The sequence below is a fragment of the Podarcis cretensis genome (assembly GCF_951804945.1).
Source record: "Podarcis cretensis genome assembly, chromosome: 12".
Lineage (NCBI taxonomy): Eukaryota > Metazoa > Chordata > Lepidosauria > Squamata > Lacertidae > Podarcis > Podarcis cretensis.
Genome location: NC_137181.1, coordinates 4,400,754 through 4,416,382, shown reverse-complemented (window position 1 = coordinate 4,416,382; position 15,629 = coordinate 4,400,754). Strand labels below are relative to the sequence as shown.

Sequence of the window (15,629 nt, the reverse complement as noted above, 5' to 3'; positions counted from 1 at the left end):
ACACAGAAGCATAATATTGCTTACTTTAACTCGCCTGTGGAAACAACTCAGAGGCTATTAAGAAGAAAAAGGATAACAACAAGAAGATTGAAAGATGGGACTGGTGAACACTAAAAGCAGCAGAAATATGAGATGATCGGACCCTACTGAACTCGAAGCATGGGAAAACCCACCAAAAATTTATAATTTGGCAAAATATTTGGACTTTATATGTATTGGTATAATTTGGAATAATGAATGTGATATGATTGGATTGTTAAAATGGAAAACTTAATAAAAATTATTATAAAAAAAGAGAAAACGACACCAGCCCTGACCTCGATGTAAATAGTGAAGATGCAATGAGACCTCGAGGAGTTCCTGTTCAGAGCGTGTTGACCAACAGATCTATTGGTGTCCCCCTGGAGAAGAAAATGAAAAGCGGAGGAATAAACCAAGGACAGAACAAAAGGAGTTCGTTTCTCTGCTACATTTATAGGCCTCTCCACAGCAACATTCTCAGGACAGCCGACAGCGAGGAATAAACACAAAGGGTGCCTTCAGACTGCCTGTCTTCTGAGCACTCATCCTCAGTGGTTTGCAGGGAGACAAGATGACACTGGGTCAAAGGAGATTCTACCCTATATTATCCCATTTGTTATTGCAAAAAAAAGTCCAATCTTTCGGGAAAGAAGGTTCGTCGTAGAATACTTCCCAACCAACTATTTCAGTTTGGGCACTGCCAGGCAGTTGCTGTTTTAATAATAATAATAATAATAATAATAATAATAATAATAATAATAATGTTATTTATACCTCGCCTATCTGGCTGGGTTTCCCCAGCCACTCTGGGCAGCTCCCAACAGAATATTAAAAACACGCTAAAACAGCAAACATTAAAAACTTCCTTAAACAGGGCTGCCTTCAGGTGTCTTCTAAAAGTCCCTCCTTGACATCTGGTGGGAGGGCGTTCCACAGGGTGGGTGCCACTACTGAGAAGGCCCTCTGCCTGGTTCGCTGTAGCTTCACTTCTCACAAGGAGGGAACCACCAAAAGGCCCTCGGCACTGGACCTCAGCGTCCAGGCTGAACAATGGGGGTGGAGACACTGCTTCAGGTATAAAGGGCCGAGGCCATTTGCATGGGTAGGCAAACTAATCCGGTCCAATCGCCTTCTAAATCCGGCCCGCAGACAGTTCAGGAATCAGTGTGTTTTTACATGAGTAGAATGTGTGCTTTTATTTAAAATGTGTCTCTGGGTTATTTGTGGGGCATAGGAATTCATTCATTTCCCCCTCCAAAATATAGTCTGGCCCCCCACAAGGTCTGAGGGACAGTGGACCTTGCTAAAAAAGTTTGCTAACTCCTGATTTAGGGCTTTCAAGGTCAGCACCAACACTTTGAATTGTGCTCAGAAACGTACTGGGAGCCAATGTAGGTCTTTCAGGACCGGTGTTATGTGGGTGGGGTTCAATCACCTACAGGCAAATTCAGGTTGCACAACCCAGAAGTAGCCAATTCAATGACTATAAAAAACGTAACACAGCACAGAAGTAACACGGAGGAGAGAAAGCGCGAGGCCAAGCTGACTCTTCTTACCTCGAACAAGAGATTTAAAGCAATTTCTTCGTGGGGGGCTGCGTGCACCGTCAAGCCTTTCACATAGACGCCTTGGGGCTCCTCTCCTATAGACAGCGGAATGTCACTGGGCGTCGTGGCTAAAAGGTCAAAGATGATCTCGTTGTGGATTTCCAGGTAAGAAATTCGAACGGTGATGAACTGACTCCCGTGTTCCTCCATCGACTTGAATACCTGTAGAGAAGGTTGGATGGGTCTCAGCGAAGTTGCTGTCAATCAGGTTATCTGTGCTTTTTTCCAAGATGGGAAGTGAGGGTTTGGAGACCTCTAAATCCGGCTCAGAGTGGACCCGCTGAAATTAATACACCTACAGTACTCGTGTCTGTTAATTTCATTTGGATCTGCTCTGAGTAGGACAAGCGTTGAGTACTACCCAGGGGTGGTAAATTAAGAGCACAGCCCAGTTGGAAGCTCTCCCATTCAAGTGGGAAGCTCATCCTAAGCAAGAAATAAGCAGGAACTGCAAAAGAGGCTCTTTCCAACCCAAGTAGCCGAGAGCTCCCTTTTTCAAAAAAAGTTTTTACAGTGGTGCCCCGCAAGACGAATGCCTCGCAAGACGGAAAACTCGCTAGACGAAAGAGTTTTCCGTTTTGGAGGTGCTTCGCAAAACAAATTTCCTATGGGCTTGCTTTGCAAGACGAAAATGTCTTGCGAGTTCCTGCGGGTTCCCCCCCCCTTTTTCTAAGCCGCTAAGCCGCTTATCCGCTAAGCCGATAAGCCGCTAAAAGCCGCTAAACCGCTAATAGCGCTAATCCGCTAAGCCATCAATGGGCTTGCTTCGCAAGACGAAAAAACCGCTAGACGAAGAGACTCGCGGAACGGATTCTTTTCGTCTTGCGAGGCACCACTGTATTTCATTTTAATATACCACATACAAAAAGAAAATACGAAGATACACAAATATCCATCACCTCCTAACAACTAAAAGAAGAAAAGAAAAGAAAAATAATCAACAACTCCACCAATACATTAAATATTCCTCACAATACATTTAACATAAAAATGACTTTTTCCTATATAGCTGACTTCCCGCCTACTCCTTACTTCTATTTCTCATCCATTATTCACTGCCATATTATAGCATATATTGGCTTTAATGTTATTTATTCTATCCTAGGTTTTCCATCAGATTTAAAACTCCTACTGAAGCTATTTAAATGCTGCTGCACTGTGGGTTAAACCACAGAGCCTAGGACTTGCCGATCAGAAGGTCGACGGTTCGAATCCTCGCAACGGGGTGAGCTCCCGTTGCTCGGTCCCTGCTCCTGCCAACCTAGCAGTTCGAAAGCATGTCAAAGTGCAAGTAGATAAATAGGTACCACTCCAGCGGGAAGGTAAACACCATTTCCGTGCGCTGCTCTGGTTCACCAGAAGCGGCTTAGTCATGCTGGTCACATGACCCGGGAGCTGTACGCCGGCTCCCTCGGCCAGTAAAGTGAGATGATTGCCACAACCCCAGTCGGCCACGACTGGACCTAATGGTCAGGGGTCCCTTTACCTTTACCTTACAGACTTCAAACTTTCATAAATTTTAAGGACTTCCCATTTTGTGGTAAATACTTCCTCTGATTTATTTTTTATTCTTTCTGATAAATGGTCTAATTCCGCATATTCGGTCATTTTTTGAGAGCTCCCATTAAAGGACCTCAGATAGCCAAATGGAGAAAGTCTCTTAAAGTTTAACAGGATATGCCAGGGATTGAAGTGTCACCTGGATGGGGGCCGAACAGGTGCAGAATCAGGCCCTCCCGTGCCCCTTCACTGCTCCTTGTCTAGGAGGTAGGGGCTGCCCCAGGGCTTCCCCCCCACATTCTGTTCTGTCAGCGGCAGCAGCCTTAACCGTCACAGGTTGGCAGGAATTCCCATGTGCCCACATGGACAACTGTTTTCGCTTCCTCCTTCATCAGCATCACTGCATCATGGAAAGGGTTACCTGTTGGATAGCTCGGGGTATGATCCCTCGATGCTTGTAGTTTCCCGTTGTTCCAGTCATAGTGAAAGTCTTGCCAGCTCCAGTTTGCCCATAGCATAATATAGTACCTGCAAGTTTCAAATGCATAGCTGTCAACTTACAGATTTAAAAATAAGGGATAGCAGCCTCGAAAATAAGGGAGCAGCAGCCAAAATAAGGGATTTTCCAAGGGGCACAGGTATGTTCAGCTTCTGAGCCCCTCCGAGCCAAAGGCAGAAAGCCCAGCCAGCAGACAAACGAAGCCTCAAGTGGTGGTTCCCACAGCGCAGCAACCCGGCAAAAGGGATGCAGCAAGGGAAACCACCATCACCTCTCCACTGGGAAGCGCTGAGCAAAGGCGAGTCCCCAGGCAACGTGGCCAATTTGATTGGCACAAGGCATGCAAGCTCCACCCCCCAGTCGTTCTCAGACTCCTTATTGGGTGAGCAACGCAGCCAAGCAACACAGTTGGAGCCTCCCTCCTCCCTGGCCGGCAGGGAGGGAGGGCGGGAGAGGAGCTGCTTCCTTTGAAACCCGGGAAATTTAAGGGACATCATCAATAAGGGACAGCAGCGGGACATGGCGCTGGGATAAGGGACTGTCCCACCAAATAAGGGACGCTTGACAGCTATGTTCAAATGAGACACCATGAACTCACCATGAACTCAGTCTTCTGGATCAGGCCAGCTCACCATGGCAGGATGGTTTGAGAATATTACACTGATCCTGGATTGACTACACTGACTGCCATTTAGTATCCAGACCCAAACCCACTTAAAAGTGCTAGTTTTGACCTATAAAGCCTTCAATGGCTCAGGACCGCAATACCTCAAGGACAGCCTCTCTCAATATGTGACAGACAGTGGTGTCTTGCAATAAATAAAGAAGAATCAAAGGATCACGCAGAGTCAAAACGCAGAGTCAAAAGGTTCACAGTAAAGGAAAAACTTTCCTGAGGCGAAAAAAACTTCGTTACAAACAACGTGCAAGGAAAATTGAGAGAGAGAGAGAGAGAGAGAGAGAGAGAGAGAGCGGCTCGCTGAGCGCAGGAATTTATTTCTCCTGGCTGAGCGTGACCTTGACATAGTCAGCATGACTAAGCCGCTTCTGGCGAACCAGAGCAGCGCACGGAAACGCTGTTTACCTTCCCGCCAGAGCGGTCCCTATTTATCTACTTGCACTTTGACGTGCTTTCGAACTGCTAGGGTGGCAGGAGCTGGGACCGAACAACGGGAGCTCACCCCGTCGTTGCGGGGATTCGAACCACCGACCTTCTGATCGGCAAGTCCTATGCTCTGTGGTTTAACCCACAGCGCCACCCGCGTCTGGTACTGCATGCCTAACAGACTGGACCATCAGAATAGGAACATTCAGACAAGGCTGCCAGAGAAGGACTGCTGAGGTAACACACATGCAACGCTGCTCCCATTCCCGATGGAAACTGAAGACTGCACAGGCAATGACAAGAACATTTACCGTTATATCCATTAAGGGCCTGGGAGACCAAGTCTCTGGCTACTGCATCATAAACCGCATCCTGGGGGGCATCGTGAAGAACGCCATCTAATTTAAAGGACCAGTCTGTCTGCTTGTTGTTGACGACTCCTTTCGTGCGGTCTCTCTCAATGTATATTTCCATTGTCTGGAAAGTACAAAGAAAACAGAGTGTGGAAATTTGTAACCTTGAAGAACGTAAGAACACGGCGTGAATTGTCGCCGCCCCCCCCCAACCATATTCTGCTTTTCCTTAAAAATTACCGTGTTTTTCGCTCTATAGGGCGCACCGGACCATAGGGCACACCTAGGGGGTTTTTTTTTTGGGGGGGGGAATAAAGAAAAAAAAAATCCCCCGCCAGCCATCCCGCTGGCTGTCATGGCTTCCTCTTTAGCCACGCACAACCTCTCCAGCCTGGAGAGGCTGCGCACGGCTTTGGCAGAAGCCAAGACAGCGAGCGGGATGGATCCCGCTCGCTGTCTTGGCTTCCTTTTTAGCCACGGGGCTGGGACGGGGGAAGCCCGAGCTTCCCCCAACCCCAGCACTCAGAACAGGTCCGGGAGCGGGGGCCAGGTTGCACGCAACATCTCCTTCGCTTCCGGAGCTTGCTGCTATCCGCAAGCCTTTGGAGCCTGGTGGGAGTTCCCGCTGGGCTCCGAAGGCTTGCGGATATCTGCCCAAAGCCCGGGGTGCGCAGCGGTGCACTCCCCAGGCTTCGGGCTGCTATCCGCAAGCCTTGGGAGCCCAGCAGGAACTCCCACCGGGCTCCCAAGGCTTGCGGATAGCTGCCTGGAGAGCGAGAAGGGTCGGCGCACACTGACCCCTCTCACTCTCCAGGCTTCAGCGAAAGCCTGCATTCGCTCCTTAGGATGCACACACATTTCCCCTTCATTTTGGAGGGGGAAAAGTGCGTCCTATAGAGCGAAAAATATGGTAATTCAAAGCAGCCTCAAAGCTTTAAATCAGAAAGAGACCAGTAAAAGACATGCACAGAGGTAGACCAGAACTGTTTTGTTTCTTGCTGACCTGTGTTCACTGACCTTATTGTCTTCCCCAAACTTGATCATGTCTTGTGGGAAGTCACCTGTCGGCTTGACTCGTGCAAATGCGCTAACTCTCTTTGGACAGGCGCACATGGTGATGTGCACTGGGGTGGCGGAGTAGAGGAATGGAAAGGAAAAACAGGGGGGAAATGAATTTCTTCAAGGTTTAATTCACATCAGCGCTTGAATCTCGAGGTTAAAAAAAAAAAAAGATAAAACCAGTGCAAATGATAGGCTGATTACTGTTACCTCTGGATCAGGAGCGGAAGCTCAGATTAAATACCTCCAGTGTTTGATACATGAAGGTGAAATTCCAGTGTCAGAGGCAATATGGGAGTGTAGTTCTTCCCAGAGCCTCCCTAGTAGAAGCAGTTCCTTCCAGGTGTTGGTGAATGACAACTCACATAATCTCTAACCACTGGTCATGCTGGCTTAAGGATGAAAGGAGAAGATCATCTGGAGGCCTCCATGTTGCCTAGACGGGTGAGGAACTTGATGTCCCCCAAGCTTTGCATGCAAGGCAGACACTCTGAACAGAGCTACAGACATTCTCCTGCCACAACTTGGAAGGAACAAGACTGTTCCCTCAGTTTCCATGCCCAGCTCCCACCGGCAAGATGAAGGGGCGTGAAGGAACAGTTGATCAAACTCCCCCACCCTTCTTCTTGCGAAGGCTTCAGATCAGAGACAGACCTCCCTCCTTCTCACCAGCCACTAGTATGTCTCAACGACGGAGCCAAGAAATATAGAATTTTGAATAAAATGGAGCTGGCCGGGGTGTGCGTAAGTCTTCATTCCCTTGTGTGGAACTTCTTCTGGAGCTATTCTAAGAAGCAACAGGCTTTTGGAAACCAGAGATGCTAAAAGGCTGCTAAACCATCTAACCACAGCGACTAGGATTCGGTGGCCTTCCAGATGTTGCTGTGCTCTCATCAACAGCATCTGGAGAACCACAGCTCTTCACCGCTGCCTTAGGCAAAAAGGTTTAGCTTTTCTGCATCCTTACAAAGAATCCTGAGTAACTTGGAGGTGGGAAAATAGAGATATGAGCGTGTATCTCCCCAACTACAATTGCTTCCAGATGGCCTCTTCATTGAGCGTTCACCCTGATTTCTTTGTGGGGAGATTAGATGGCAGGTGCTTCCAGAGGCCATCCCAATCAGCGATAATTTGGCAACCTGAATTCTCTGGGATGTACTCGAATCCTACCTGCAAACAGTAACTTTCTGGAAGTGTCTGGCATTGGCTGTTAAATGAGCATTAATTCTAATGTGTTTGCAGGGAGGATGGCATTGCATCAAAGCCCATGCCAGCGCATTCCCTCGTCACTTTTCCTTATTGCAAGAAGTCTGATCTTTGGGAGAAGCACATTTAATGTGCAAGACCTCCCGGTCAACTGTAATTGTGCAACCTGAATTTGCTGGTTGTTCTTTTTACTGAATCTCACTTGAAAATAGCAACATTCTGGAAGCGCCCCCAGCAATCTCTTGTTCCTCAAGGAAGAACAGACAACAGGAACCTCACTCTATGTATCACCTATCTCTCAAGGGCCAGGACAACCTGCAAATCACTGGGGAGGGCTGCTTCTGCGACTTGGGGTCTTTATTATCAGTCACCTGCCAACCCCCACCCATCCTAAGCTCTATTTTATTTTACAAATTATTTTTATTAGTTTTCCAAATTGATACAAATCAAACCTGATTGCTTTAATTTAATACGGTTTTTAAAAATCAGGTTTCCTGCTCCGGTTGCCAACATATGTCCATCTCTTCTTTTGCTGCCACATCATTTCCCCCCTCCCTACGGATGTTCTGCCATCAACTGCCAGGGAGCAGATGATGGTGGTCAACAGAGGGACTATATCCTCCCAGGTGGGTGTCACCAATGGAAGCTAAGGAAGTGAAAAAGCTTAATATGGACTCTAAATGGCCAAAATATTGTGAAATTTTAGAATATGATGGTGAAAGGGTTAAACTTCAGAGTTACGAGAAATTAAAGCCCAAAGTTCGAGATTGGTTGCACTATCATCAGATAAATGAGACATTTAAACAGGACAGGAAAATAGGATTTCAGAAAGAGAGGTCAAAACTAGAAACAGAATTGTTAGAACCCAATACTAAGAACTTATCAAGAATGTATAATTTGCTGTTGAAATGGAACACACAGGACGAGACGGTGAAATCAGCTATGATTAAATGGGCACAAGACATCGGTCATGATATTATGTTTGCTGACTGGGAACAGTTATGGACTACCGGTATTAAATTTACTGCATGTAATGCTTTAAAAGAAAACATTATGAAAATGATCTATCGGTGGTACATGACCCCAGTCAAGCTTGCAAAAATCTATCATTTGCCAAATAATAAGTGTTGGAAATGTAATGAGACTGAAGGTACTTTTTATCACCTTTGGTGGACCTGCCCGAAGATTAAAGCTTTCTGGGAAATGATCTATAATGAAATTAAGAAAGTCCTTAAGTGGACTTTTCCTAAGAAACCAGAGGCTTTTCTCTTGGGCATGGTTGGCCAATTGGTGTTAAAGAAGGATAGGATTTTCTTTATGTATGCTACCACAGCAGCAAGAATTCTACTGGCGAAGTATTGGAAGATGCAAGAACTACCTACTCTGGAAGAATGGCAAACAAAGGTGATGGACTTTATGGGACTGGCTGAGATGACGGGCAGAATCCGTGACCAGGGGAAGGAGACAGTGGAAGAGGACTGGAAGAAATTTAAAATATACCTTAAAAACTGTTGCAAAATTGAGGAATGCTAAGATGTCAAGGGGTAAGAAACAGAGAATTACAGCTGTAACTAAAAAACTAAAGGAAATTTAATGAAAGGGAATCAGGATAAATTGACCAAAGGGTTGCTAAAGAATCACAAAACAAGGATGCAGGGATGGGGAGGTATGGGGAAGTCGAAGGAAAGAAGGGTATGAAAATACAATTTTGAAGTTATATTTGTTTAAATGTTTTGTATGTTTTTGTTTTGTGTTTTGACTTTCTGTTTTGTGCTTTGTCTTTATTATGTGTTTGAAAAATGAATAAAAATTATTAAAAAAAAAAAAAGAGGGACTATATCTGTGGGGTGGCATCTTTGCCATCAGACTCCACCACCCCACCCCAAAGTCCACCTGAAGGGAAGAGTGCGGAACTGGCTTAGCCGCCCTCCCCACCTTTTCCAATTTTCTCCTCCTTATAATTCATTATCACAGACAGCAATATTGTTATTCTTAAGCCTTGCATGCACCGGCAGAAAGGCGATATACAATACTGCAATCCTCTAAGTAAACTGTGGAGTTTAAAAAGGTAAAGGGACCCCTGACCGTTAGGTCCAGTCGCGGACAACTCTGGGGTTGCGACGCTCATCTCGCTTTACTGGCCAAGGGAGCCGGCGTACAGCTTCCAGGTCACGTGGCCAGCATGACTAAGCCACTTCTGGCGAACCAGAGCAGCGCATGGAAACGCCGTTTACCTTCCCGCTGGAGCGGTACCTATTCATCTGCTTGCACTCTGACGTGCTTTCAAACTGCTAGGTTGGCAGGAGCAGGGACCGAGCAACAGGAGCTCACCCTGCCACCCGTGTCCCCTCTGTGGAGCTTACTTCTATCTAAACATTGCAAAGGAAGGAATGTGCAGCACAGGTTAGTAAATAAGTAAATAAGAATTAGTCATGAATGTAAACTGAACGTCTGTGGACAAACACAGCAGCATTTCCTCTGACTGTAAAACCCAAGTGATACTGGGTGGTGGAAGACAGTTATTGAGGGCTGCTGAAGAAAGAGATCAACATGCTCAGGGAAAACCCAAGTGGCAGACATTCAAAAAACATTGTAGGGGAGGGTTGCCATATTTCAAAAGGTGAAATTCAGGACGCAAACGCTTTTTGGGCAAAGTTGTTGAGCTTTTTTTAAAAAATCGCCCAAAAGTTGTTGAGCTTTAGGCAACACCGAGTGCTTCCAGACGGGTACTTATTATGGGATCATCACATGCCCTTTTCTATCTCTTTATACTCTGAAGCATCCATGTGATGTCCTTGTCATCCCCAATGCCCAACAACAACAACTATTTTAGCCCAGTCCCACCCGCATCTCTGAGCAGCGGGAGGGCCCAGGGGAAAGCTGCAGCTGTTGCCCCAGAGAGAGAGAGTCCCCCTATGCCCCTTGGGGGGCTCCCTCAAGAGGGGCAGATAGAAATAAGCGGTGCCCGCTTATTTCTATAGAAGTAAGCTGCCACATCATTTTCTCCCTCCCTCCGGATGCTCTGCAATCAACTACCAGGGAGCAGACGATGCTGGTCAGCAGAGGGACTAGGTCTGTGGGGTGGCATCTTTGCCATCAAACTCCACCCCCCAACCCCAAAGTCCACCTGAAGGGAAGAGTGTGGAACTGGCTTAGCCCCCCCTCCCCCCCTTTTCCATTTTTCTCCTAAATTCATCATCACTGACAGCAATATTGTTATTCTTAAGCCTTGCATGCAGCGCCAGAAAGGCGATATAAAGGTAAAGGTAAAGGTACCCCTGCCCGTACGGGCCAGTCTTGACAGACTCTGGGGTTGTGCGCCCATCTCACTTAAGAGGCCAGGGGCCAGCGCTGTCCGGAGACACTTCCGGGTCACGTGGCCAGCGTGACATCGCTGCTCTGGCGAGCCAGAGCCGCACACGGAAACGCCGTTTACCTTCCCGCTGGTAAGCGGTCCCTATTTATCTACTTGCACCCGGAGGTGCTTTCGAACTGCTAGGTTGGCAGGCGCTGGGACCGAGCAGCGGGAGCGCACCCCGCCGCAGGGATTCGAACCGCCGACCTTTCGATCGGCAAGCCCTAGGCGCTGAGGCTTTAACCCACAGCGCCACCTGAGTCCCGAAAGGCGATATACAAGGCTGCAATTCTCTAAGTAATTTCGACAGATATAAGGGGCTGCTGTCAACAGAGAAAGAAAGAAAGAAAGAAAGAGAGAAAGAAAGAAAGAGAGAGAGAGAGAGAGAGAGAAAGAGAGAGAGAGAGAGAGAAACAAAGAAAGAGAGAGAGAGAGAAAGAGAGAGAGAGATAAAGAGAGAGAGAGAGAGAGAGAAAGAAAGAGAGAGAGAGAGAGAGAGAGAAAGAAAGAAAGAGAGAGAGAGAATGAGAGAGAATGAGAGAGAGAGAAAGAAAGAGAGAAAGAGAGAGAGAGAGAATGAGAGAGAGAAAGAAAGAAAGGAAGGAAGGCAGGCACACGCGGAGGCACTGACCCTCCTCCCCCGGGGAGGCTTCTCCTGCTCCCGCCGCCGGCGAGCGAGAGAGCGAACGGGAGCGCGCGAGGGAGCGCCTGAGGGATTAAAAGAGCGCCGTCGGGAGCGCGCGGGCAGGACGAACGGCGAGAGGGAAGCGCGCCGTCGCCATGGCGACCGCCGCTTCCCGTATCCGCCGTTGCCATGGCCACCGCCGCTTCCGGCTTCGAGCGCCGGCCTTGGCCGGAAGGGGACGCTCTCGCGCCCAAGGGGCGGGTAGGCGGGACTAGTAGCTTCCGGCGCCTCTCTGTCTCTTTCTCTATTTCCCCCCCCCCCCTCGTCCGGGTTACGGTGGCCGGGTGGGGCCAGGCGGCGCCCGAAGCGAAAGCGAGGAGAAGGAGGGCTGGCTGCCCCTGCCTCTCGCTCCCTCCTCCGCCTCTGCGCGCGCGGCGGGCGCCGGTCCCGGCCGGACCCGGGGCTTGGCAGGCAGGCAGGCAGGCAGGCAGGCAGGCAAGATGCTGGAAGCGGCCGGGCCGGACCCGGAGCTGGACCCGGAGGACCTGGTGCACTTCTCGGTGGGGGACCTGCCCAGCCGGGGCTACGGGGTGATGGGCGAGATCCGGAGGCAGGGGAAGCTCTGCGACGTCACCCTCAAGGTAGGGGGGGAGAGAAAATGGGGGGGGGGAGAGGTCTTTTCCCTGAAGGGGGGGAGGGAGATGTGGGGGCTGGCCCTGGGGGGGGAAGGGAGGGGGAGAGATGGGGGTCTTTTCTTGAGGGAGGTTTCTGGGGGGGGGGTCTTTTCCCTGAAGGGGAGGGGGGAGATGTGGGGGCCGGCCCTGGGGGGAGGGAAGAGAGATGGGGGGCTGTCCTTGAGGGGGAGGTGTGGCGGGGGTCCCTGAGGGGAAGGGGGGCAGAGATGGGGGTCTTTTCTCTGAGGGAGGTTTGGGGGGGAGAGGTCTTTTCCCTGAAGGGGAGGGGGGAGATGTGGGGGCTGGCCCTGGGGGGGGGAAGGGAGGGGGAGAGATGGGGGTCTTTTCTCTGAGGGAGGTTTGTGGGGGGGGGTCTTTTCCCTGAAGGGGAGGGGGGAGATGTGGGGGCTGGCCCTGGGGGGGGGAAGGGAGGGGGAGAGATGGGGGTCTTTTCTCTGAGGGAGGTTTGTGGGGGGGTCTTTTCCCTGAAGGGGAGGGGGGAGATGTGGGGGCTGGCCCTGGGGGGGGAAGGGGGGCAGAGATGGGGGTCTTTTCTCTGAGGGAGGTTTGTGGGGGGGTCTTTTCCCTGAAGGGGAGGGGGGAGATGTGGGGGCTGGCCCTGGGGGGGGGAAGGGGGGCAGAGATGGGGGTCTTTTCTCTGAGGGAGGTTTGTGGGGGGGTCTTTTCCCTGAAGGGGAGGGGGGAGATGTGGGGGCTGGCCCTGGGGGGGGAAGGGGGGCAGAGATGGGGGTCTTTTCTCTGAGGGAGGTTTGTGGGGGGGTCTTTTCCCTGAAGGGGAGGGGGGAGATGTGGGGGCTGGCCCTGGGGGGGGAAGGGGGGCAGAGATGGGGGTCTTTTCTCTGAGGGAGGTTTGTGGGGGGGTCTTTTCCCTGAAGGGGAGGGGGGAGATGTGGGGGCTGGCCCTGGGGGGGGAAGGGGGGCAGAGATGGGGGTCTTTTCTCTGAGGGAGGTTTGTGGGGGGGTCTTTTCCCTGAAGGGGAGGGGGGAGATGTGGGGGCTGGCCCTGGGGGGGGGGAAGGGGGGCAGAGATGGGGGTTTTTTCTCTGAGGGAGATTTGTGGGGGGGTCTTTTCCCTGAAGGGGAGGGGGGAGATGTGGGGGCTGGCCCTGGGGGGAGGGGAGAGAGATGGGGGGCTGTCCTTGAGGGGGAGGTGTGGCGGGGGTCCCTGAGGGGAAGGGAGGGGGAGAGATGGGGGTCTTTTCCCTGAGGGAGAGGAGGGGGTCTTTTCCCTGAAGGGGAGGGGGCAGTTGTGGGGGCTGGCCCTGGGGGGAGGGGAGAGAGATGGGGGGCTGTCCTTGAGGGGGAGGAGTGGCGGGGGTCCCTGAGGGGAAGGGGGGCAGAGATGGGGGTCTTTTCTCTGAGGGAGATTTGTGGGGGGGTCTTTTCCATGAAGGGGAGGGGGGAGATGTGGGGGCTGGCCCTGGGGGGGGAAGGGGGGCAGAGATGGGGGTCTTTTCCCTGAGGGAGAGGAGGGGGTCTTTTCCCTGAAGGGGAGGGGGCAGTTGTGGGGGCTGGCCTGAGGGGGAGGGGAGAGGGATTGGGGGCTTTCCCTAGGGGGGGTGAGCTGTGGCAGGGATCCCTGAGGAGGAGAGATGGGGGGGTCTGCTCCTGAGAGGGAGGGGAAGCGGTGGGGGGGGGGTCTGGTCAGCATTTCCTCCCTCAACGAGGAGGGTATAAATAAATGAGGCAGACGGACCTGGTTTTCCAGCATACATGTTGCGCCTGTATCAGAAGCTAATCTTGAGTCACAGAGTTGGAAGGGGGGGTCCCCCAGGGGTCATCTAGCCCGGCCCCCCTGCAACGCAGCTGCAAGAAACCTCGCTGCGAGTCGACCTGAGACTGATCTTGTAGGAGGTGACGATACACACATAAAATAAGCAGCAACATGTGCTCCCTTATTGTCTGTTCAAGCAGCGCTCAAAAAAGTGTCTTGTTTGGGGTGGGAAATGACAAATATGCAATATTTGAAGTGGTGTCGAACAATGTCAGGGCCAGCAGCAGTGTGTTGTGTTCACTGAGCGCTCTCCGCTAGAGTTTATTCGGCTTATTTTATGGATCCCCACCCCCCATAAAAGGTCGCTTTTGCTAAGGGAAGACGGTCACTTCCCTGTAAGCAGCTAGAAATCGGGATGTTATGGAAGGAGGGCCTGTTGAAGAAGAAAAACCATATAGGAAAGATGGTGGGTGTGATTTGGGATGGGGTGGGGGGTAGGCAGTAGCAGGAGGGGTTGCCCTGCCCTTGAATCTCCAGATCAGCTTTCCCCAACTAGGTGCCCTCCTGGTGCTGTTGGATTCCAGCTCCCATCAGCTCCAGCTCCCATGGCTATTGGTTCGGGGTGCTGGGAATTGTAGTCCAGTAGCCTTCAAAGGGGACGCGGGTGGCGCTGTGGGTTAAACCACAGAGCCTAGGACTTGCCGATCAGAAGGTCGGCGGTTTGAATCCCTGCAACGGGGTGAGCTCCCGTTGCTCAGTCCCTGCTCCTGCCAACCTAGCAGTTCAAAAGCACGTCAAAGTGCAAGTAGATAAATAGGTACCGCTCCAGCGGGAAGGTAAACGGCGTTTCCGTGCGCTGCTCTGGTTTGCCAGAAGCGGCTTAGTCATGCTGGCCACGTGACCCAGAAGCTGTACGCCGGCTCCCTCGGCCGATAAATCGAGATGAGCGCCGCAACCCCAGAGTCGGCCACAACTGGACCTAATGGTCAGGGGTCCCTTTACCTTTTAGCCTTCAAAGGCTGCCTTACTGTCAGTGGGGAAGGCCAGAAGTGTGCTTTAAGAGAGAAGATGCAGCAAGTTGGGACTAAGGCGGTCCCTCCTACCTAAAGGAAATGCAGGTTTATTTGGCATCCCTGAGTGGTATAACCCTGACGGGTAGAGGGGCCCACAAGGGAGAAGTGGGGACCTATATGAGATGGGGTTTGGGATCAGATTGGGACTGGGAAATGGGTAGAGCCCAAGTAGCAAAAAGCTGCAGTTGAGGGCGATACTACAAAGCCCATGTTTTTGTCCAGGTTAAAGTTTCCTGTTCAGCGTTTGTTTGTTCGAAGGTATTATAATGAGGTGGCAGCACTTTGTTGGGGATCGTCTCATCCTGGGTTTGCCCTTTGATTATAATCCAGCAGAGGATAACTTCGGTCCCAATTATTAGGAGTAACCACTTTTGCATAGCATTGCCCTTTAGTCATTGCAAGCTGTGCAACCTCTCAGGAATGTGTTCCAGGTTTCCCAATGGGGTTTTGAAGCCTAGGTTGCCGGTGACAGCTATGCTTCCTAGCTAGTCCTGGTTTTAACGTTTTGTGGGTGGTCCGTGTGTAAATTGGATTTCGGCATCGGCCCAGCTTGTGGTGTTCCACCTCCTGCATGCAAATTGCAGCTGCATGCTCTCCTCACAGGAGAAGCAACCCAAGGACTGAATGACTCATGGAATGAATCTTTTTTCCCGGCTTGGCATGTGGCTGCTGTGAAGCAGATTGGCAGCGGTGGTTTGGCAAAGGGCATCATCAAAGGCTCTCATCCTTCTTTAAAGTTGGGATGCTCCAGCTTCAGCGTTGCAATCCTCCGGAAGTCCAGAAATCATGATCTGATCTTCCCTTTTAGACCTCCTAC

The 15,629-nt window shown here is 50.8% G+C and overlaps 2 protein-coding genes across 5 annotated transcripts in view; one reads left to right on the top strand and one right to left on the bottom strand.

Moving 5' to 3' along the window:
* KIF9 (kinesin family member 9) overlaps positions 1-11,494 on the bottom strand; it is a 47,950-nt gene extending 36,456 nt beyond the window's left edge. For 2 of the 3 annotated variants that reach the window (XM_079946696.1, XM_079946697.1), the window contains exons 1-6: positions 11,341-11,494; positions 6,103-6,210; positions 5,044-5,209; positions 3,550-3,656; positions 1,578-1,790; positions 318-401 (exon numbers count right to left, since the gene is read on the bottom strand). In XM_079946696.1, coding sequence (XP_079802822.1) covers positions 318-401; positions 1,578-1,790; positions 3,550-3,656; positions 5,044-5,209; positions 6,103-6,198 — 666 coding nt within the window. In that variant the 5' untranslated portion in view covers positions 6,199-6,210; positions 11,341-11,494. Of the gene's footprint in view, positions 1-317; positions 402-1,577; positions 1,791-3,549; positions 3,657-5,043; positions 5,210-6,088; positions 6,211-11,340 lie in introns of those variants that run through there. The other variant, XM_079946698.1, reaches the window with a different exon arrangement.
* A 170-nt stretch (positions 11,495-11,664) lies between these two features.
* Positions 11,665-15,629, top strand: part of KLHL18 (kelch like family member 18) — a 57,974-nt gene continuing 54,009 nt past the window's right edge. Inside the window, exon 1 of one of the 2 annotated variants that reach the window (XM_079946840.1) lies at positions 11,665-11,971. In XM_079946840.1, the coding sequence (XP_079802966.1) occupies positions 11,831-11,971 (141 nt within the window). In that variant the 5' untranslated portion in view covers positions 11,665-11,830. The remainder of the gene's footprint in view (positions 11,972-15,629) is intronic. The other variant, XM_079946839.1, reaches the window with a different exon arrangement.